Source organism: Aplidium turbinatum, chromosome 1, assembly GCF_918807975.1.
Source record: "Aplidium turbinatum chromosome 1, kaAplTurb1.1, whole genome shotgun sequence".
NCBI lineage: Eukaryota > Metazoa > Chordata > Ascidiacea > Aplousobranchia > Polyclinidae > Aplidium > Aplidium turbinatum.
In genome coordinates this window covers 43,418,740-43,442,399 of record NC_137472.1, presented here as the reverse complement: position 1 = coordinate 43,442,399, position 23,660 = coordinate 43,418,740, and the positions used below count along the sequence as shown (strand labels likewise).

The 23,660-nt window shown below is 37.4% G+C and overlaps 3 protein-coding genes across 3 annotated transcripts; 1 reads left to right on the top strand and 2 right to left on the bottom strand.

Annotated features, from left to right (window-relative positions):
* The first annotated feature begins 1,453 nt into the window (after positions 1 to 1,453).
* On the top strand, positions 1,454 to 6,661 carry LOC145775816 (uncharacterized). The gene is made up of 10 exons (XM_082587194.1): positions 1,454 to 1,811; positions 2,047 to 2,176; positions 2,469 to 2,715; positions 3,141 to 3,318; positions 3,488 to 4,022; positions 4,283 to 4,469; positions 4,701 to 4,943; positions 5,137 to 5,308; positions 5,451 to 5,599; positions 5,809 to 6,661. The coding sequence occupies exons 1-10, from the start codon at positions 1,585 to 1,587 to the stop codon at positions 6,003 to 6,005; spliced, it is 2,265 nt and encodes a 754-aa protein (XP_082443320.1). The 5' UTR covers positions 1,454 to 1,584; the 3' UTR covers positions 6,006 to 6,661.
* On the bottom strand, positions 6,384 to 7,426 carry LOC145766104 (uncharacterized). The gene is made up of 2 exons (XM_082577765.1): positions 7,254 to 7,426; positions 6,384 to 6,768 (listed from the first exon to the last, which is right to left on the bottom strand). Exons 1-2 carry the CDS (start codon positions 7,424 to 7,426, stop codon positions 6,384 to 6,386), a joined length of 558 nt encoding a protein of 185 aa, XP_082433891.1.
* Positions 7,427 to 9,122: 1,696 nt separating this feature from the next.
* On the bottom strand, positions 9,123 to 23,400 carry LOC145771269 (large ribosomal subunit protein mL39-like). Its single transcript, XM_082583008.1, has 10 exons — positions 23,163 to 23,400; positions 22,489 to 22,673; positions 19,154 to 19,238; positions 13,516 to 13,619; positions 13,229 to 13,375; positions 12,832 to 12,931; positions 12,037 to 12,217; positions 11,269 to 11,416; positions 10,398 to 10,523; positions 9,123 to 10,024 (listed from the first exon to the last, which is right to left on the bottom strand). Exons 1-10 carry the CDS (start codon positions 23,224 to 23,226, stop codon positions 9,839 to 9,841), a joined length of 1,326 nt encoding a protein of 441 aa, XP_082439134.1. The 5' UTR covers positions 23,227 to 23,400; the 3' UTR covers positions 9,123 to 9,838.
* Positions 23,401 to 23,660: the final 260 nt, after the last annotated feature.

The window sequence follows — 23,660 nt, the reverse complement described above, 5'->3', positions numbered from 1 at the left end:
ATTATTAGGGGGCAGTCTGGTTTAACTCATCTACCGACCAGCGTAACGATTTCGTCACATCATTGTAAATCGATAATCTATTCTACATGCTCGCACGATAGCCAAACAATTTGTCTTACACCATCGTCGTATTTGATTGACCAACCGTTTTGTTTACAAACGCTATCTATTTGAATTCAGTAATTTTTCAGTGTATCACAAAATCTGGTGAGTTCCATTATGACGTAACCACTACTACCAGTATACTGTTTTCATGCAAATACATATTTGCTTTTCGTAATTAATCGTTTTTATTGGGGGGCGTTAAAATTTTGCCAGTTTGTAAAGGGGGCGTTGGGCTAAAAAAGGTTGAGAAACACTGCTTTAGACCAATAGAGCCCCACACATTGACGTTTTGGAGCAGTCGCACATTAGCCTACCTTACCAACTTACCACAGAGAAAGAATGTATCCTTTCCACCCATGGTGACGTCACAGCGAGGTTGCCGTTTTTATTTTCGCAATTAAATGAGTGCCAGATTTGCCGAAAGTGAACGAAAGTTTGCAAGCGTGTAACTTAGTAGCCTGTTGATATTTTTTACGATTTGCTGGTCAGGGAAGTTTGTTAGTGTCATCTCTTTGGTATCTTAGGTAAATTTAGCAAATTTATTTTCCTGTCAGAGGCACTTTAAGATTTGCGAATTTTTGAACTGGTACTGGTACTAAAGTTTTGAACTGAACTGGTTGAAGGTTTGGGGCTAAACTTAGGTCTTGAAAGTGGGCACTCCTAGGCATCTTCCCTAGCAACGCCCATAGCAACAACTAGTGACTGGCTTTGTAACTTGGGATCATCATTTTGAAGCAAACTTTTGCTTTTATAGTCATCCAAGACTATTGAACAAAGCTTTAGTTTTCATATTTAATTGATTATTGCATCACTTTTGGGCAAGTTTTAGTCATCAAAAATAGGAAATAAAAAAAATAAAAAACATGAAAAGAAGAAAGTTCAATTTCGTGGTATTGCTAAACAAAGAAAGTTGAATAAGATTGGTTGTAAGTCTAACAATAGTGGTAGTGATGAACTGTATGATAAGATGTAACACAAGTGTAACCTTTCCTGTAACACCAGAAAGCCATCCAACAACAGAAGATCAAAGCCCTTTATGCCAACCTTCCACTTCAGCAAAAAAATTAAAGGGCTAGGGACATGATTTTTTTGATTGAGGTTTTTTGGATTATTCTTGTAGGGAATAGTATCACGAACAACCCCTATCAACAAAATTGGTTAAAACAAGCTGAAAGTGTGTGTTTTTATTTTTTGAAATCACGAATCCAACACATAAGGTTTTTGTAGCCCCTTTCCGAAAATGTCTTCGGAAAATTCCCTTTCTACGTCACACCGGTGAATTGATGAAAGATTGTAGTTTTTCACTGTTCAGTTCAGTTGTTTTTATTTCTAACCTTCACAGCAAAGACAATTACACGACAACATAAAGACATATACTGCATTAAGACAGCTGAAAGCGACGTTTCATTTGCTTAGTTGAGGTTTAGGCTACAAAGTAAACTGTTAATTCATTTGTAAAAGTTATTTGTTGGAGCAAAAATGCCTGGAAGATGTGTTGTTTGGGGATGCAGCAATAATCCGAAGCCTGGGATAAGTGTTCATCAGTTTCCCAAAGATCCAAACCTGTTTAAAAAATGGCAGAAATTTGTTCAACAAAACCGAAAGTATTGGAAGGCTAAAGCAAGCTCACAAATTTGTTCCGTACACTTTGACAGTAACCAATTTGAAGAATCGAGTCTACAAGTACAATTGGGGTTTTCAGGCAGGTAAGTTTCTACAGCCTAGCCTGGGTTAGACTGCATTTCCAATAGTGCTCATTGCTGCATTGCTATACTAAACTACCATAATGTTATTAAGCTAGACTACCACTGTCACACATTAATTGGGTTAGTCTAATGTCGCTATTTCAAAGTTGATCTTTGATAAGGTTTACAGCAGGACAAGAAAGTTTTTTTTTTTAAATAATCTTGAGAGTTAACTGTAGGATAATTAAACTTTCAGTAAAAGGATTCTCAAGAAACGTGCAGTTCCATCAATTCTTAGCCTGCGGCAAAACGTAGCTTGTACGTCTACGGCTGAACCACATGCAAAGACAGAGAGGAGTGCTGTCAGAAAGCGCCGAGTTCAACAAGTAAATTAGCTACCATAGCTAGCCTATAAATTGCAAACCTACTAGTTATATTCTCTCATACTATTCAGGTTTTGTGTTTATACTACGTGAAGGTTAGTAAATTATCTCGTAGCCTACATATAAAGGTGTTAATGATCAATTTTCTTTTCTACTCATAAGACTGCCTTTAAGTACCATACTTTTTCTTTAATTAACACATATGTTAAGTTCTATACTGGCATGTCAAGTGCACTGCTGTATTAGTCTACTTAGAGAGTATTTTATGTGGTACTGATGCCAAAAAATATTTCAGCTTTTGCAACATGAAGTAACTACAGTGCATTCGAAAGAAACCCAAAATATTGGTAGCAGCCTTGTAGATCAACAAGTGGTGTCTGTGGAAACAGAGTTAATTGCTGGTCAAAACTCTACTAGTATAACAAAAGAAGCAATTGATGAACAGGAACAGCCTTTGATGATTTATGAAGCCATGTTTATAAATCCACAATGCAAAGTTGCAATGACCCAAACCGTTAATGTTTCCAATACCAGAAGTATAGGTAATAAACTTGTTAAATAGGTTACTAGATGCTAGCCTATCGATGTTAGTCGATTTCATAATCATGCTACACTGCCCAAGGTTTAAAATAAATTATTTTTTCCTTCTTCATCAAGTTGTAAATAACTTATTGTACTGCAGTGAAGTATATTGTATGTAGGCTACTGGTAAATTGTTACACAATCCACATGTGCTAAAAGTTTTCAATGATCCACTAAAGTTATTTTAGTGTCATCCAATAGTTAACATTGCATTAAAAGTATCAAAGATTAATGTTAGTGTTACAATGAAAAAAAGGAAATCCTTCATTGAGACAATACCACAGTCATAATACTACTGTAAACATTATTTAACATAACATACATACTAGTTAACATAATTTCTGACTAGCTGTATCAGCCACATTTAATTTCTGCAATGTTTTAGGCATCCAATGCAATGTACCGATAAGATGTAGTGATGCCGCAACTCAATGTGTAATACCGGTAATGGATTTTATTCAATCTTCTACTCCCATCCATAGTGAAAATGAAGAAGACATGCATGAATGTTTGGATGAAGATTACAATGAATCTTATGATTCCATTTCTTTCGAATGTAATGAGTAAGTGATGCATAATATTCTGGCTTGTGTTGACACTTGGAATGTCTAACTGGAGTTCATAGCTGCCTATTGAGCTGGAGTAGGTCAGGTCTTTATTGGCAGAATGCCTCAATTTGTCCAGCTACATCCACTTTGAAACATGTATTGATATTTTCTTTGTATTTTCCAGATCAGAAGCTAATCAAAAATCAATACCGGAAAATAAATATGTGATTTTCCATAGCATGCTCATGAGTTTGTTTTTAATCTGTCAATTATGTGGTAAGGCAGGAGCAACAACTTCCAGTACATGCAAGGGAACACTGTTGGCAGTTAAACAAATCTGCCATCACTGCCGTCAGTCTTACAAATGGTTTAGTCAGCCATTTGTGGGTGGAATACCAGAAGGAAATATTTCGTTAAGTTCCTCTATTTTGTTCAGTGGAGCACTACCTACAAAAACTTTACGTTTTTTGCGCTTTTGGGGTGTTCAGTGTTACGAAAAGCGTACCTTTTTTCGACATCAAAAAAAGTTTTTAATACCTGCTGTCAACCATGTCTGGAGTATGAAGCAACAGAATGTACTGCAAGAAGCAAACAAGGATGTTAATCTTATTTGTGGTGGTGATGCAAGATGTGACTCTATGGGCCACTCTGCTAAATACGGAAGCTATACTCTGATGGATGTGAAGCAAAACCGTATTTTAAGCATGGAAATTGTCCAGGTAAGTTTACATGTTCTTACGATGCTACTTGCTACAAAATCGTGTCCTGAATTATGTTATGTTGTATTTTCATCTTTCAAAGGAATATATATAATATTAAATGGAGTTACCCACAATTCTGATGTCGTAATTTTGCTATTTCCGCAAATCACAAATGTAATGGAAAGCTCCCCAAAAGTTACATGAGTATTGTATACAACGAATACATGTTTTCCCTCAGTAGTTACTACTGTTCTACCTAATGTAAGACGTGTGTTTAGAGTAATGAGGTCAAGGGAAGTTACCACATGGAATTAGAGGGATTGAAAAGGTGTCTCCATACCCTTTCTAGTGCTGGAGTCAACATATGCACATTGATTACGGATAGACACCTGCAGATACAGAAGTGGATTAGGGAGGATCATGAAGAAATGACGCATTACTTTGATATATGGCATGTTGCAAAAGGTAAGCGCTAAACATTGAAGCAAAGAAAACCATAAAACGATTAACGATCTAAACAACAAGTTTAACTCTATTAGTCTACTCATTTTTCATGTAGTTTAGTTTGTGCCAAAAAAGATCTTGCTAAATGCATTAGTTATTGCAATGTGAATGGAGCATTTAGTGATCTAGTCATTCGTAAACCATTTTATACTGCAGGCAACTCGCTAATTCTGTAAATTTCCTTTGGTTAAGGTCTTTCGAAAAAACTTGTTGCTGTAGAAAAGAAGAAGGGATTTGAGCTTGTTTCGAAATGGCGACAAAGCATTATAAACCATCTGTATTGGTGTGGTTTGACAAGTGATGGAAATGGTGATTTAGCTTTAGCTAAATGGGACTCTCTGCCAAATCACATATGTGACATCCACACTGGACACAGTGAGTTATTTCCTTCGTGCTTACATCTGCCACTTGCGAAAAGGAAGTACTTCACAGCAGGTTTGTTCTGTACTTATTGTCTTTATTAACCTCAAGTGTGATTGCAGTAACATAAAAGAAGGCTGTTTCAAAAGCATGCTAACTGCTTATATTCGCTCAGTGTTGGATAAAGTACCTTGTGCAATTTTCGACTTGGCTTTTAAGTGTTTTAAGTTGACATGTGAAGTTTAGTAGCAAGACTCTTTATTTTCAGGATCTGAATGTTATGAAGCTTTGACAGGATTGTTGGGAAGCAAGAATCTACGAAAAGATGTCACGAAATTGTCCCCGGAAGGGCAGACGTTTTCCATAGAGGCCTACCACAGTCTTGTCAATCAATTTGCACCCAAAATGTTTCACTTTGGTTATGCTGCCATGAAATGCAGGTAAGCCATTCAGCAAATATTCTGCCTAACCATTGTTAAAGAGGCTTTTAAGAATGTAATAAGCCTACAGAGTTATAATGCAATGAGATTGCTAAAAAACAGCTTGTCATCGTTAGTAATCAACGCTTATGTTTAACTTTAGATTGTTACTTGCGGCCCTCCATTACAATGAAAATAGCAAAAAGGAACAAGCTAAAACAAAAGACGGAAATTTGCAGTTTTCTCTTTCCTTTCCAAAAGGCAAAGGAGGTTCTCACACGCTAAAAAAGATAATGCAAGAATGTACCTTCAGTAAGAATACATGTCTTCTAAAATTGAAATATGTGCTAAAGTCTACTTAAACAACCTAATAGTGCGTTTATTCGTTTCTAAAACTCATAAGCATTTGCTAGTCCCTAAACACTCAGCCAGCTATTCTTCGACAGTTGCAGCTGCTTGCTTCGGTTAAATTACGCGATGAACATTGACTAGAAATATATTTTATAACCCTTGCTTTGCAGGTTACGTTGCTGAACTTATAGCTGAAGTGACTTCAAGAGTTGAAGATGCTAGTAATGACATTCCAGAGGAGTTGTCATGGGAAACCCCTCCTCCTTTATGTCACAATCTCAAGCGTCCAGATAAACAGAGTGTCGCCAACAATCATATATCGCGTTTTCTTACAAGCGCACCAGTTAATAACAGTGAAAGTTCATAACCTTATAGATGTACTTCTGTGTTTTTTGAATGTACGCCGTACAGCATATTATTTCATATTTCGCTTTCGTTTGAGATTGGTGGTCGTATTAGTTTATCTTTCATTGATTTCATTTTTCACCATTGCCATTTCTTTGACTTATTGCTAAATACCATCGCGGACATACTTAACCGCTATAAAGTAACTTACAATGCAACATAGTAGCCTATTGCACCATGTTTGTATCAAACTAGATAACACACATTGGTGAGTCTTGTAAAAGTACTTTATTAAGGGGGCGAAACATTACGTATTAAACAATAATATCGATATAACCTAAGACTTGATATGGCTTCTTCAGAAGAAGCCATATCAAGTCTTAGGTTGTTCTTCAGGTATTTACAGTTGAAATCCAACGAAATCGTCCTCATTGTTTTGGAGCGAGAATTGGGTTCTTATACAAGTCACGGCGCATGCTGGAAGAACCACTCTAAGGTTTCGACCAAGGTACCCCCAACACCAACGGGCTAATTGCCTATATGCAATGTGCCTATGGCGCTTATGTTCAGGAGCCCCATGAACTCCATACTGCTGCTTGTACTGCAGCCAGGCAATTTCTAACACATCCACATTGAGACAGGCTGCCTGAAACCCAGGGTGCTCTGTTATGCACGTTATTTCGCAGCCATACGTCTCCCGTCCTTCTCTTACTTTTTGGGCAATGCACTCTATTTCGGTGCAACACCTGCATTCCGCTACTGTTGGAAGGTTGTCGCACTTGCACCTGTAATTTTATAAAAAAAAATCAAATTGCAATAGCCATACGGCATGCATATCACTTGTGTACTGTAGTGTTAAAATAAACACTGTTTTGATATCAGTGTAACTGTGTAAGGAAGTTTTCTTAGAAAGGCACTAGATCTAAAGGTGGATGGGAAGAGGAAACGCGGTCGTCCAAGAAGTGAAACCTGGTGGGTAACGCAGTCTACTACCGGTAGGCCTACTTATAGAAATGCTTGGGATGATTACCGTAATGGTCGCATCGATTGAAAAGGAATGTTTATAGAAGGCCACATGTTGTTATATAATAACTTCAAAGTAAATTGAGTAGCCTAATATTGCGCAATGCTACACAGCAAAAAAGTTATTGCCTTTCCCACAGTTTAAGCCATTTATAGGCCGCAGACAAATGCTTGTTTACAATTGGTATCTATATTGTGTAATGCTAATTAAATTTAGTGTGTAAAAATACAAACGCTGACAACATACCAGTTTAAGCTGTTCGTTCGAAGCTCAATATCCGAGCTGCTTGCCAAAGGCTCGAACATGTACGGTTGAACATGGTCGTGATCAGATTGCATCGGAAGATGTTCATTTCCAAAGTCACAAAATACTTCAGCCTCTTCATCAGAACCGCTGCTAAAATCTTGTAATGTCTCCATACCACGTTATTGAAACAAAATAACTTCACTTGCTGCTTGTCCGAATTACTTATTTCTGCAGTGCGATCTGACATCGATGCGAGAGAATTCCCGGTGAAACGTCATCGCTCAACAGTCGCCTTTACGCAGTGACGCGTGTCGGATCGTCAACTATCAGAAAGTGAAAATAAAAGGCCCTCAAAGCACCCCAAATACAGCTCAAAAAAACTTTTTTTTTTCAGGCATTCTTATTGACCACGTATAAAATCAGAAAATCACTTTTGTAGAAAAAATTTTTTTTCATGTCCCTAGCCCTTTAAGTGGCCAAATATTTGAATATTCAGAAATCCGCCAAACACTCGACAAGCTTTGACTTGACAAATCAAGATAAAGAAGCTCTGACACATCCAAGACCAGGAGAAAATCATTAAAAGCACTTAAGAAAAGATTCCAAACCCAAGCAGAGGCAAAAGAAAACTTATGATAAAGGAGGCTATTAATGTGTTGAATATGTTCGTTTTACGTAAAATGTGATTTTTGACCAAATACAAAATTTCAATCCCAAATATCTCTTTTATTTCTTTGCCAATCTCTTTCAAATTTTTAACACTATCAGACACAGTAAACATGCAGAGCCTCAGGTCAAAGAATTTTGTCCATGTTGCTGTCGACAACTATTTTTTTTATGTCCGAGGATCAACAATTTCTGAAAAAATGCAACAATTTGACTAAATTTTTATTTTCTCAAAATATCTCAATTTCTGACATAGAGCTTCAGTCTTGATACCGGTACTTACAAACATTCTGTTAAAATTTGATTAGCATTCAGTAAGTGGTATTAAAAATATTTGTGTATTTTTCACCACTCGGTGGCGGTTTTGGGAAAAACGGCCACATTTTGAAATTTTTTTTATGCTTTTTTAAAATTATTTGACCTTCATGCATCATTTTAAAAACAAGAAATAAGTTGTAGGCTATGTTGAGAAATCCACATTTTAGTTTTTTCAGGCTAAACCTACCTTAACTACTGAGCAAGCCAAAATAAGTTTTCAAGTGGACCACTCTCTACGTTAAAAAGATGAAATAATTACTGTTTAAAATGCCAACAAAATGCATAATCGAAGAGAAAAACTGTTTTCCACCTGTATGCTACCCCTTGCCATGTTTGTGATAAATCATGTACAAAACAATGACTTTATCAACCTAGTAATTGTGTAAAATGGCTATTCACTTATTATTTATGCATTCTTAAAACTTGACTCTGCGTCTGCCACCCTCCTCAAGGGTGTTAAATTTGAAAAGCGCCTGGTAGCCTACTCTGTTTAAGAGCGAATAAACCTTCAAACCATGTTCTGAGAATCTACACTGCATTAATTTCTGCACTTCTAAATGTATTTCCGTATGGAGTTATCGAGATCAACTACAATATCATAATCGATTTAGGAAAACTACCTTGGTAAAACCTCTCTAAAGCTTTGTTCAGTCAATTTTGCACAGTCTTCTTGAAGTAGAAGCTTTACACTGCTGAGTGCTGACGCAGGCTTTGTTACCGAGATTGACAGAGTAAGGTATTCGCTTGAAGAGTTGTTGCCTGTGAATTATTCCATTGACTTGATGTGGATAAAAAACTAATTGTCCTTGAAGTGCGTTCTCAAACATACACCCTGAAAGTTGTGCTTGAGCGATGCATTTAGGGACAGCTCTCCATTCAGCGGTACTCAACAGATAGAATAATTCACAGCCAACGCTTTTCCAAGATAGTAGGGAATTTGGCGTTTTCAAACTGAAGTACCGGTACGTTGTTTTTCAGCCAGTTTTTAAATATATTTCCGCATTGGTAAACTGTGTTGAAATCACCGAGTAGTGCAGTCCATGGACAGTTTAAAACACAAAGTGATCACCAGTTTGCCTGCCTTTTTCGCAATTTGGACAGATTGGTGTGTTTTGATGGCCACATCGATGAAGAATGGTAGCAGTTCGGGCATGACGAGATAAAATTTTATTAGAACTGATCTATTCCTTTCTGTTGCATGTCGAAAAACCTGGGAGGGATGGTGTTGGATCGCCGATAATTCCACCAAGTGGACGATTTTTTTCTAACATTCAAGATTTAGCCTACCAAGATGCGCTTGAATGGGTATTGGGTAAGCTAAGCACATTCCAAGAAAGCAGCAGTCTGCAGTCATAATGTTTTAAAATGGGCATGCACACAAATGCCGTTTAAAGCCTAAAAGTTTTCATAACCGGCAAGTGAAAATAAGAACCTTCATTTCGAGTTAAAGCCTAAGTAAAAAGTATGGTCAAGAAAAACAAACATAAAACAACTGGAGTTACATTAACGCAGTTTCATGGACTGAAACTACCAGACAATGACAAAAACCTGACATCATTTGAACATCGATCGCAATAAAACAAACTTAAATAAACAGGCAACTATTCCTTATCGGTACAATTAGAGTTTGTATCTGGCTGAAAAGATTCTTCGGTCTTTTTCCAGTCCCCTTCTCTCCACTGTTTAAAGCTCAAAGTATATCGTTTTGTCTTATCTTCAATGGATTCATGCATTGTCTCTGTCTCTTTAATGTTTGGTTCGTCATAGTTAGGTATGTTCTGCTTCACCTGCACGAAACAACATGCTTTCAAGACCAATGAAAAGTTCAAACAAAAAAAAACTGTTTAAGATTAAAAAATAGCTTTAAATGATAATGCACAAACAATCAAACATAGATACGTATCAAGTCCAAATCATAGAAAATTGGTGGATGGGTCAAAATGATGCGGGTATTCAAGGTAGTTAATACTAAACGTTTGTAAAATTGATTGTACTGCAGAACTTTTTCTCTTAATCACACAATAGGCTACAATATCTACAAATCCACACTGACACATAAAGCACACGAAATATCATTTTCTACAACAGTAAATGAAATGCTCCGAGACAGTCCGCTGATTTCGTAATAAATACACGATAGTTCGCACTTAACTGGCATACCAATTTTCGAGCTCTACTTTCCAACATAGACCATACAGCATGATGGACTCGAAGATCTTTCGGTAAAGAAATCCCCTGGAAACGCCGAATCATTGAGCCATCGCTAGTAGAGTGAAGAGAGTGTATCTGCGACAGAAAAAAGATTCTATCAAAACCTGATACTTACACCTAAAACACTTGGAATAACTTTCATTCTTTCTGCACTGAACATCCGCATGAATACGTATCGAAAAAGAGAGGAAAAGACGATGCAAGGACTTTTTATCGTAAGCTCAAGCCACTTTAAAACTAAGAAAATGTTTATATAGCAATTAAATCACGTGGCAAATACAATAATCATCATCATGATGAGCTTAACAATAAATATACAATATTTGGAAAAGGCTGAAAAACGTATTAGCAGAGTCATTAGCAATGCTTTTAAGATTAGCTTTTTGTCGGATCATCGCCCAGTAGTTAAAGATTTAGATTAAGTGGACGAGAAGAAAAGAAAGCCAATCTTCGTGTACAGTACACCTTCAGGCATGTCTTTAAGTGTCTTGCCAAAGACACAGCCACATGCTCTTAAGCGGTGTCGAACAGACGACCTTTCAAATGCCGAGGCAGGGCTCTCACCACTCGGCTATGCATGCAGCCGACGTGATTGGTTGAACCTTTATCCTCGGACAGAGAAAGCTTCTTTGAAAGCTTTATCCTGACAGCTTCGCATAATTTTAGAGGCTTTGAGCCATAGACTTGTTCACCAAGATTGACAGAGTGAAGCTTTCGCTTGTTGAAGTGTAATTGTCTGTGAACTTGACGCTGAATGGAAAGTAGGGACCAACTGAGCTATCGGAAGGACAGACGAGCAAACGGAAAACATCGGTCTTACTGCAGTAACGACGTAATGATACACGAGTGACGTGTTTGCTATGTGTGGGCCCAAAGAGATGTCAATGTGTTGTCCCAATCGATATAAACTGATAGGTGTATCATTTCCATATTTTTCTAAAATCCGATCAATTCTTTCACAGCGGTACCTGAACAAAGCAAATAAGTTTATCGAGTTTGCTTTGCAGATAATACCAATAAAAGCTTTCATATACAATTATAACGAGGCCACCAGATTTACACACTGATTATACGGTTGTATGCTTGTCGTATCGGGGCGTACGCCCGGTGATTGACGATTTAGATTATAAGTGGACGGGAAGGTAAGGAAGCCAATCTTCGTGTCCAACTTCAGGCATGCCTTTAGGGTCGTGCCAAAGACACAACTGCATGCTCTTGAGCGGTGTCGAACCGGCGCCCTTTTGAACGTCGTTCCAGGGCTCTCAATGGAAATTCAATAATGTACATCTGAGTAATGTTGCGCACCATTTCCGAAATCTTTCCACCACAATGGTATTGATTAATTAAAGCACATGGACCGTTAATGCACACCGTGCACTCGCCTTCAGATTTGAAGGCAGAAGTTGATTGCAGACAAAAGTGCAAAAACACTTTGAACATTCAAACAATTATACAGTATAAATAAAAACACTTGAAAAAGATTTTAAGCAAATATAGGACCAAAGTACGTGTTTATCTACAATCAACTTCGGCGCTGAAAGCTCACGCACATTCCATAGAGTTTATGACATGGTAGACGCATACTCACTTGTCGTCGTCAAACAGCTCCAGAGCGCATTTGGCAGTGACGTCAAGTTGTTCAAAACGTAATTGTTTGGATATGACCGATCTGGCTAACTTTGTAAAATAAACTAAATCGTTTTCGACCACATTCCAATTCGTTAGTGCTTTGTCAAGGGCAACATCGTAGCAAAATGCACCTCTGTTTACTATTAAAGTCAAATATACAACGATGTTAAAGTGACCACATTAAACTATAGTATTACTATACCAAAAACAAAGTACTAATAAGTTAGTATTACTTCATTGTACCAACAGTTACTGTTTGATTGCAAACGTTTGGTTTTAGCTAAAGTAGAAATAAAGAATGATATTCAGCTCATGGTTTTAGCCCCATAGCTGAATCACATTAATGATTTAGTTTACGTTAAAAAAAAGGAAGAAATGTGCTTATTCTGACTATGAGACGGCGAATTGTAATCATAGAATCTCCCATAAACTACTCCAAACATTTGGCAACTTTATGTGGCACTTTTCTTTATTATGAAGTGTTTTTTGACACATCAGTTCGAAAACTGTCACCTACAATTTAAAAAATAAAACCTGTGATCTTGACAGGATATGTGATCTTCACTGATGTACTAACAGCTTTCGTTTCTATAAACTCGACAACGAGTTCTTTTAATACTGTGATCTCAAACGAGTTTTCCAAGTACAACCAATCCAACCAGTGGGTCACAAAGCTTTTCAGGTGAACAATAAAAATGATAATAAAAGTGGATCACGAAGTGAAAAACGCTTGGAAAGCACTGCTATAACAAACCTGATATATACGGCCAGTTGTATAGCCCAATGTTATAGTTTTCCTTGAACGCTTCTTGAACAACATTCCCAAGTATCATGGCACATGAATTCCAATACGCCTGGTGATAGTTACAAGCATAATAAAGCAACATTTAATAATTTATTTCAGTTATTTATCATCAGTGAACTATTGCTAGTCTGAGTTGCATCAATATACTAATTTCAGATTACCACACGTTTTAAATGCTGCAAACCCTAATGGCATGAGACTTATTCTGTCCCCAAAATTTAAAAAGCAAAACAACCTACTTTGTTTTAATAAAAACACTTCTTTACAAACAAAACAAAATCAGATAATATCCGATTCCTTATACCAATAGGGAATCTCGCAATCAGCTGTAGCATCATTGGCATACCTTATTCACTTGTTCATGATGCCACTGAGAAGAGTTTTCCATACTAAATTTCAAAATTTCTAATTTGCAATCCCATGGGAGTGGCTTATGCATGTCCCAGAGGATGGGTGTGGCAGATCTGTCTTTGTTCAAATTTTCAAGTACTACCTAAAAAGACATGAGTAAGTAACCACAATATGGTAATTGGTAAGCATATAATAGGCTATCGAGCACAAAAAAAACTCAACTCAGTAAAAATTTCTAGTGAAAACTAAATGACAAAAGAAAATACATAACTCAGTAGAAACCTCATTTTTCTTTATTGGCTTATCCAACACCATCAGTTTGGCATCTTCCTTCAGAGGTGACACTAAGGCTACAACTGCTGAATCAGCAACTGTTCTTGAAATGTCTAAAATTCAGAAATGAGATACATATAATTCAGCTAAATTTCTGTTTGTGAAGGGAATGATGATTGATGAAACATATTTTCATGCTTTTTAAAGTCATTCAAATAACTGACTATAAAATATTTTATCAGAAGAACGCAAGTCATTTAATTATATACGGTGTATTTTTTTAATACACTATTTTTCTCCAACCTAACCTCAGAGATGACAAAGACCGATTACCCTAGTTTTTATTTCCATCACAAAGCATTTCTCCCATTCTTAAGGGTCTGCTACTATTCGGCGAGTCCGATTCGGCGAGTCCGATTCGACTAGTCCGATTCGGCGAGTTCCCTATTCGGCGAGAGCCCTTTTCGGCGAGTGCCCTATTCGGCGAGTTTTTGAATATTTTGAAAGGAAATTATCGGGTACCGTAGCCTAATTATAATTGCCGTTTTTACATCGTTTTAACGTCGCTAAACGTTGAAATCGTGCAGAAAGGAATAAAAAGAAAATGTTTGAACTATTAAATTAAAATTCTTCATGTCAGTTTAGTTGTTTTTATTTCTGACCATCATATGAAAAACAATACACGTCAACATAGCAAAGGTAGAAGCGACAAAACGCGAACGTTTAAACGTGCTTGAATTCGTCATGTCAGTTCAGTTGTTTTTATTTCTGATCATGATATCAAAAACAATACACGTCAACATAGCAAAGGTGTAGAAAAAGGTAGAAGCGACAAAACGCGAACGTTAAAACGTGCTTGTGACCGAAGTAAGTTATTGAGTTGAAAGAAATTTGGCACGGTCGCAACACTTTCAGAAAAATTTAAGATATGAAGGGAAAAAAAACAAAGAAAATGTTACAAAAAAAAAAAAAAGATTATGTTTATGTCTATAAGTTAGTACTTTTGAATAGTTAAAATGATTAGTTTGGACCAACAAATGTGTGGCCTACAGCTTGGATTGAAAGGAAGTTATCGGGTACCGTAGCCTAGTTATCCCGACCAGCAAAAATTTGTTTCAAGAACACAGTTCATTTTTACATTGTAGTAACAGAATGAAAAGGCTAAACAAATGTGTGGCCTATCGTGTTAACGTCGCTAAACGTTGAAATCGTGTAGAAAAGGGAGCTTTTGCTGACTAGGATACTTTGAAACTGAGAAACATTCACAGAAGCCCTACGATTTGTTCCAAGAACCCATTTAGCATAACATTTCATTTGTACATTGATTCAACGTCTGAATACATTATCTTAAAAATGCAACGTATCGTAGGGCTTCTGTGAATGTTTCTCAGTTTCAACGTATCCTAAGCACCCTTTTCTACACGATTTCAACGTTTAGCAACGTTAAAACGATAGGCCACACACTTGGTTAGCCTTTTCATTCTGTCACTACAATGTAAAAATGAACTGTTAGGCTAACTGGGTTCTTGGAACAAATTTTTGCTGGTCGGGATAACTAGGCTACGGTAGCCTAACCGATAATTTCCTTTCAATCTAAGCTGTAGGAGTGTAGGTCACACAGTTGTTGATCCAAACTAATCATTTTAACCATAGGCGCCTAAGCCGTGGGGACCAGGCCCCCACGCATATTTCCGCGTGGGAGCAACTTTTTATGCGGCATTGATACATAAAACAATAGATGAACTAGCGATCGGCAGCAGGAAAACATTTTTAAATGCAAACCGCAACAGCTTCGCAGTAAATAGGCTAATCACTAGAACGAGTAGCGATGCTACAATCCCACCCCAGACAAAAAAATCTGTCATTTTTACGTTGATTTAACGTCTGCAGACGTTGAATCAATGTAAAAATGACTGATTTTGCTGCCTGTGACATAGCAAAAATCTACCATGTTGCGTCGATTCAATGTCATCAGATGTTGAATGCACTCAAAAACAACATAATTTGCTACGTTGACGCAGCGTGCGTTTAACTTAATGCGCTTGCAAACAGCCTCGCTGTCGCTTTCGAAAGTCGAAACCTCTGCAGAGAATTGTCGCGGCAGTGAATCGCTTGCTGTGAAAATGAATTTGAAGTCTCGGCCCGAGGTTACCACTAACCAACGTAACAAGGGCTGGTACAAACCGCACTGCCCACAGTCGCACAAGCGGCATAATCAACACAACAAGGGACTCGCGCCAACTGCATGGCGCACACACGTCCGTTGCCATGGAAACCCGATCAAAGGCGGGGAATATGCGCATCTTTTGTTTTATCTGCAACACGAAAACGGGCGTATTACAACGAATTGGAACTTGAAAGCTGGTCAGCCATAAGTTGCGATATTGTAGTGAAAAGGGAGCAATGTCAAGACGAAAACTTAATCAAACGTCTCTCTGTAACTATTTTTCAAGGACTGTTTACGGATGTCAGCAACTTTTAAATTTATTAAAGGTGACGTGCTGTTGAATTGATGTAAACATGAATGATTTTGCTTTCAACAGGTATATTTTCAAGCATAATTATGATCAAGTTAGTATTTTCATTCCATTTACAGTATACCTTTTAGTAAACCTTTTCGTCTCTTGTTTCATGCTAATAAATCTAGTTCGTTGCTAAACTTTATGTTGTGCTTAGCTTCAGAGGTGGGCTGTAACTAGTTAAAAAAGTAACTAGTTACATAACTAGTTACTTTTTGAGTAACTGTAACTGTAACTTCGTTACTTTTTTGAAAAAGTAACGATAAGCGGTAACTAGCTACTATTTTATCGTTTTTCAACAGTTACTAGTTACAGTTACTTGATTTCCCAAACAAAAATTGGTCGTTTGTTTTTCAGTTTATGGCAGTTTTTTTGTAGTGGTCAAATTATTTGTTTGGAAGAGATTATAGGCATTTGGCGACAAGAAGCGAGGTTGTGTACAGAAAGGAGCTGTGTAAACTGCGAGATAGGATTTTGCGGTGTACCAGCGACAGAAAGGAGGCCGCGTAAACTGCGAGGTAGGATTTTACAGTGTTCTATACGGATTGATGTCTGTGACGCCACAATCCGTTGTTTGTTCCCCCACTAAGCTGTCTGTTTTTAGAAATTTCAGCTTCTCCTTTTTTGTAAAGCGATTCTTTTTTTGTAGATTTTGGTTATATAGCTTTGAACACAGGTAGACGCGGTAGTCAGTAGTGGAAAATCAATATGGATTAGTTTTTGTCTAAAGTATCAGAGACTGAAACAAACCCCACTGGTAATGCCACCAATATGCCAATATCTGGACATTCTGCAATCAGAAGAGAAGGCATATATGGGCATGACGAGGAAAAGACTACAAGAACTTCGAAACAGCGACAAGGTGGCTGTCTGCCTGCCATTACAACCCGATTGTTGAAATCTTTGGAAAACAGATTTGGCCATGTTTTTGATGATAGTGACTGCCAGTTAGCTGCTGCTTTTCACCCACAATTCCGACTTTCTTGGCTTTACAAGGGTGAAGAAATTAAGACGCCTCTACATCCCTAAATTGTTAACCTATTACAGAACCACAGCAATTTCAACATCGACGATGCAGCAAGCAACAGCGACACTGATGTTGACAGGCATGCAACAGATGACTTTTTTGCTCTGTTATTTGAAAACACAAAATAAAAGGAAGTTAGTGCCGCAAAAATTTTAAATGAATTTTTTGAACGTAACCCAACAAAGGCAGTTGCGTCTGATGCATTCCCCAATGAAGCCATGAGGCGTTTGTTCTTGCGTCCGCCCCGTTAGCTCAGTGGTTACGCGTCGGGCTCAAGATCACGCGGCGCTGGTTCGACTCTCGTGGTGTGCGCTTGAGCAACGCATTTCAGGACTGCTCTCCATTCAGCGGCACCTAGTGAATGGAATAATTTCTCCGCAACAACACTTCAACAATCGGAAAACTTCACTCTGCCAATCTCGGTAACCGGCCCTGCGTCAAGAGCCTCTACAAGTATGCGAACAAGTACCAGGAATAACCTATCAAGGCTTTGTCAGTCCGAGGATAAAGATTCAAAAACCATTCAAAAACCAAACCATACAATACCCCTATCCCCTCCAGTGCTGCTGTTGCAAGACTGCTCTCCCTTGGAAAGGATATTTTGGAGCCAAAGCAAGCTGGACTTAGCGATCAACATTAATTTTGAAAAAGATCTTTCTGAAAAGAAATTGATGTTGTGACTCTTCGTTCATTTTAGATACCCGTATAAAAATATTGACACGCTCTATTGCTTATCACGGAGTGTCCTGTGCATGTCGTTTTTTTCAATTTTTTATTGTTTTCAATTCGGTTGACGGACGTTTTGGTTTTGGGGTTAGATTATGGATTCTTAGAAGCATTATAGTATGTGGACAGCTAGCAGAGTGGTCGCTGTTTTGCAGTTAGGCAACAGCTACGAACAAAGTATCATCTTGCCCTTTATCATGTATTTTTTATCTTGTACTTCATAGAAAGAAGAATAGTTCTAGATCAGTACTCATATACATCCATTTTCTTTGAAAAGTAACTGTAACTAGTAACTGTAACTAGTTACTTTTTAAAAAACGGTAACTGTAACTGAAACTAGTTACTTTTTGAGCGAAGTAACTGTAACTGTAACTCAGTTACTTTCAAAGTAACTAGTGCCCACCACTGCTTAGCTTAAAGAGTCGCAGTCCATCAACCGCTAGCCAACGCAGACGCATAGCATGTGTTTTGGTCGAGCTTTGTTTATAATAATTAACGGCAGGTCGAACGTAGCGATAACTCCGAGTGTGGCAATAAAAGCAATCCTAGTGTGACGACATAATTACGTCATCCATCTGCGTGACATTTCGCTGAATTTACGTTGCTGCTGATGAAACACGCTTTCGCCCCCACGGCCAAAAAAATAGTTAGGCGCCTATGATTTTAACTATTCAAAAGTACTAACTTATAGACATAAACATTATTTTTTTTCTAACATTTTCTTTGTTTTATTTTTCCTTCATATCTTAAATTTTTCTGAAGGTGATGCCACCTTGCCAAATTTCTTTCAACTCAATAACTTACTTCGGTCACAAGCACGTTTTAACGTTCGCGTTTTGTCGCTTCTACCTTTTTCTACACCTTTGCTATGTTGACGTGAATTGTTTTTGATATCATGATCAGAAATAAAAACAACTGAACTGACATGACGAATTCAAGCACGTTTTAACGTTCGCGTTTTGTCGCTTCTACCTTTGCTATGTTGACGTGTGATGTTTTTGATATGATGGTCAAAAATAAAAATAACTGAACTGACATGACGAATTGTAATTTAATAGTTCAAACATTTTATTTTTATTCCTTTCTGCACGATTTCAACGTTTAGCGACGTTAAAACGATGTAAAAACGGCAATTGTAATTAGGCTACGGTACCCGATAATTTCCTTTTAAAAATTTCAAAAACTCGCCGAATAGGGCACTCGCCGAAAAAGGCTCTCGCCGAATAGGGAACTCGCCGAATCGGACTAGTCGAATTGGACTCGCCGAATCGGACTCGCCGAAACGGGCCATTCCGCATTCTTAAGATAGCCTGTTTTTTGTAAACATAATTTGTCTGAATTTTCTTTTAAACTAAGTTTAAAAAAAATCGCTCACGCATAGCACAATGGTAAGGTGTAGAAAGATGTTTGTTCATAAACATAACGGCATTGTCGGATATTCCCCTTCCTTGGTATTGCACCTGGAATTGCAAAAGAAGTTGTTTTGAAAAAAACCCAACCACGTTTTTTTCAGAAATAAACAAATATGCTGTATGTATATCTTTATTTTGTTGTGCATTGAATATGGTGATTCCCCTAACCAAGAATTTTTGGTAAAATAACCCGAAACACGAATTTCAAAATAAACAGGCTAATATTTGTTCAAACTCAAAAACTGAAATGGCACAGGCAAGCAGATTGCTATCCCTATTTCTGCACTAAAAATTAGACCAAAACCGCTTTTTAAATTTCAGCAATCAGCAAATGTTTGACCTAGTCCCAAAACCCTGTCCCTAATAAAATTGAAAACTTTCTGACCGTCTGCACTAACTTTGCTGTTAAATCTCTTCTGGTGTCAATCAATCAATGGTTTATTTGTCAGAAACATAGTACATGTTTGAAATATGCAAGTGTATTAATATAGGCTAGGCTGTAGATATGCCAAGGTCTCCTCCGTCCAGGTCGTGCTGCCACAACAGTGTTAGCTTTTTGCAGTGCTGCCGGTGAAGCTCTTCCATCCTTGATCGTCTTCCAAGGCAAGAACCTCCCAAACACGTGGAAATTAGTGTTGGGCGATATATTGAATTTTCGATACGATATCTTTTCAATATCGATATTTGTTTCAATTTCGTTCAATATTTTAACTATTACAGTATTACAGCCCTAACTCGTAACTGCAAACCCCTACAAAAACGTCACCAAGGCCAAATGGCAAAAGTTGAAATTGCCTCGGCAATTGCTGTGAACGTTCATAACGAAAAAAAATTGTACCAAAACATGTAAAATGAGAAGTGAAAAATATACGGTATCGGTACTAGAGTAGTCTATCACGACCGCACTGTTTGATTTGTTGTGATGTAATAATACCAAAAAGTAGCGATAAAGCGAGCAACGCGATACGCACGCTGTTACGTTAATTTACGTTGAATAACTCACGGGTAAAAAATTAAGTTAATTTTGGGTTGATTCAGCATTCGAGTCAGTACAAATCGATTTCATTTTTCCGGCGGGTTATATTACGTAACAACAATGCTCAATAAGAAATTTATGTTTGTTTTACATTAATTCGACGTTGAATTATCATCCAATAATGTTAATTGCTCAACCAGGTACCGGTAACAAATCAATAGCTCCCCGCGAGAAGATTGCCTCGATTTACGTATGCACTAACATAATTTCGGCACAATTGGGATACTGCGAGCAACACAAAGTCTGTTTGATAGAACTAGCTGTCAGAATCGGAATCATCAGATGCTGCATCGAAGGATGAGGTTGTCGCGTCATCACTGGAATCGGACACATCAAAAGGCTCATTGCTTAGCTGTAAATTTACACTCTCTTCACCGTTCGCAATGAAGCGTCCACGTTTTGCCATTTTCGTACATTGATACCCATCCACACGCCTCTTTCGCAGAGCTCCATCAGGGTGTTGACTAAGGAGCAAATCTATGGCTGTGGCATAACAACTGGAAGGAATGTCTAACCCTAACCTTATTTTTATTGCCGACTCTAATGCTCGAGGTCCACTGCTGCATTAAGGACGTGGCAACTAACCTGGGAATTTTGATAAATGTCCCGGATCATTTAAATCCGGACATCTCCATTTTTCAAGCATGTGACATAATATCTGTTGCAGCCATGCTCCCTCTATTAAAGGCAACAAATGGCAATGTACTAATTATGATGCCATAGTACGTTTCGCCCGCACTCGTCACGGTCGTTTGGTCGACAGGACGTTTGGTCGACAGGACGTTAGGTCGACAGAACGATTCATTTTTGGGTTAGGGTTAGAGTCAGGGTTAGATTAGGGTTATGGTTAGTTAACTAACCCTAACCCTAAAATAAATCGTTGTCGACCTAACGTCCTGTCGACCAAACGTCCTGTCGACCAAATGTCTGTCGACCAAACGTCTGTCGACCAAACGTCCTGTCGACCAAATGACCGGGTACCACTCGTCACACAGAGCGAGTCAAAATATTTCAAGACTTTGTCAAATTATTTTAACTCCTCCGTATTGTTTTCGTGTTGCTTATGCTGTGTTCTTGATTTTAATTTCTTTAATATATAAATTTCTTTTTTCCACTGTTGCGTTGTGTAATGGCGTCCGCCCCGTTAGCTCAGTTGGTTAGCGCGTGACTTCTGGAATGAAGAAGCCTCAAGATCAATCGGCACTGGTTCGACTCTCGGGGTGTGCGCTTGAGCAACGCACGTTAAGGAATGCTCTTCATTCAGCGGCATCTAATGGATGGACTAATTCCCTGGCAACAAGACTTCAACAATCGGAAACTTCACTCTGTCAATCTCGGCGACCGGGCCTGCGTCAGTGATTCAAAGCCTCTATAAGTATGCGAAACTGCCAGGATTAAGCTCTGCAAGAAGCTTTCCCAGTCCGAGGATAAAGATTCAATCAATCAATTGATGAGTAATGTCATCACTGCTATTGTGTTCTCAAGTCTTTAAAATGTTTGGATTGATATTTTTTCACTAAATAAATAAGAATCAGGAAAATTGCAGATATGTGGTAATTTATACATATTTTCCTACAGACCAACATTGTTTTCGGGATCCATTACGCCAAGGTTTTTTTTTTTTTTCGGATGAAACTATGTGAAAATAATCAGTAGGTATGCAGAAGCTAACCATGTCAAATGGAAGCAAATTTATTCCAAAATAAACGTGCAATTGAAAGATTTGTTGTATCCACGAATTTCCCCAACTGCGCATTTACGCATTAGGGATTTTTCCCTTCCACGAAAATCCTTCTCCTATATCACGATCTTCTTCCGTATTTCCGAAATTGATGGAATTTTCGCCTGAAATAAATTGTTTTGTAAGGTAGACGCAAGTAGCTAGAAGTGGATTACCACCAAAAAAATATATCTTTACAATTAAAGAGTGGGTGATGAAAAACATTTTGTGTTTCAAAAAAAAAATTCGTGGTTAGGGGAATGACCATAAACAAAACATTGCAAAGCACCATCATCATTTTACAATTTACAGTAATTAGTTGAACAACATTGCTTTGTAAAAAAAAATTTGTTACTCATAAATACATTACTAATAATATTAGTCCAAAAACCAACCTCTCATATGAAAGAAGACTGATAATATTTTTTGCCTTGTTGCTGAATCAAATAAAATTATTTCTAAATTTGATAGACTTTACTTTAGCAATGAGTTATTAAAGCATACATGCACGACTGTACGTATGATACATTATGTTAGTCTACCTCAATTTTTTCTATCCTGGGAACAAGTCTGGAAAGTTGACTCTTTTTGGTTTCTTCAAATAATTTATTTCTTTTTTGAATTGTGTTTTCATGGCTACTTTCAGTACTATGATTAACGAGATTATGTTTTAATAGTTCTTTTTCTGACAGTGGCGATGCACAATAGAATCTTTGTGATAGAATATCTGTAACAATAAAATTCTTGTTACCTTTCAATGCTTAGAAAATTGGAACTCTATTTGAAAAAGCTAAAAAATACTATTATGTTGGTGAAATCAATTCGTTAATAATTTAGGCTAAAAGATTACATTGCTGTGCAAATATCAGTCATCCAATCAATGCAAATTAGTAGTATATTTACCGTACCATAGTATATGTAAAAATTAACATTTGGCTTTACCTTCTTTGTTGTAATGCGTTGTGCAAGTTTGTTTAAACAGTGTAAAGTAAAAATTTCAGAAATGCACTTGCATTATGAATGATAATTGAATAAATTACCAAAATAAGTATATCCCATATTGACAAATTAGTAAACGTCGTATATATAAAAGGTTTCATTTAGTGAAATTTTAAACATATACATATAGTTTCTAGACAAAAAGCAAGTTATGTTCAAGCCTAAACAAAACCTTAATGACAACAGTTACAGCATCAAATTTTTACAAATAGCATACCTGAAGCAAAGCGAAAATCATGTATGCAACGACCTACACTGAAAGTTCTTCGACAGTGCTGCATGGCCAATGGTGTAAAATTACAACACAGGGGTGATTTAGACCAACTTTATGAGCCCAGCAATTAGTAAATACCGGTATTTTTTTGACTATTCTATTCCCTCAACCCAAGTTCAATTTCAAGCAACCAAATCAATCAGATTTCAGAACAACAATGTTAATCCGTTGATGCAATCAATCACTGATGGTGAATTTCAATTGAAGACCAAAAAACACGATGCTGCCAGATGCTAATAAATCAATTTTTCCACTAAGAAAATTTCCCAGTGGCAACTACATTTTATCAGCGTACTTTCATCAAAAAAATAATGTATTGAGTGTTTTGTTGTTAGCTTTAAGGTAATGTTGGAAGAAAAAAAGTATTCTTCTCTTTTTATTGGTGATTTTATTTATTATTTTGTGTGCCTCGTAAAAAAAGGGCCTTGGCCAAGCCTATGC

Excerpts from the sequence above, each read along its gene's own strand:
- LOC145775816 (XM_082587194.1), top strand. The coding sequence starts at position 1,585 with ATGCCTGGAAGATGTGTTGTTTGGGGATGCAGCAATAATCCGAAGCCT. Across the intron at positions 3,319-3,487 it reads ATTTCTTTCGAATGTAATGA|ATCAGAAGCTAATCAAAAAT; the intron begins GTAAGTGATGCA and ends TGTATTTTCCAG. Across the intron at positions 4,944-5,136 it reads AAGGAAGTACTTCACAGCAG|GATCTGAATGTTATGAAGCT; the intron begins GTTTGTTCTGTA and ends CTTTATTTTCAG.
- LOC145771269 (XM_082583008.1), bottom strand. The coding sequence starts at position 23,226 with ATGCAGCACTGTCGAAGAACTTTCAGTGTAGGTCGTTGCATACATGAT. Across the intron at positions 19,239-22,488 it reads CCAGGATAGAAAAAATTGAG|GTGCAATACCAAGGAAGGGG; the intron begins GTAGACTAACAT and ends TTGCAATTCCAG. Across the intron at positions 13,376-13,515 it reads AGCCAATAAAGAAAAATGAG|GTAGTACTTGAAAATTTGAA; the intron begins GTTTCTACTGAG and ends ATGTCTTTTTAG.
- LOC145766104 (XM_082577765.1), bottom strand. The coding sequence starts at position 7,426 with ATGGAGACATTACAAGATTTTAGCAGCGGTTCTGATGAAGAGGCTGAA. Across the intron at positions 6,769-7,253 it reads CGAACGAACAGCTTAAACTG|GTGCAAGTGCGACAACCTTC; the intron begins GTATGTTGTCAG and ends ATAAAATTACAG.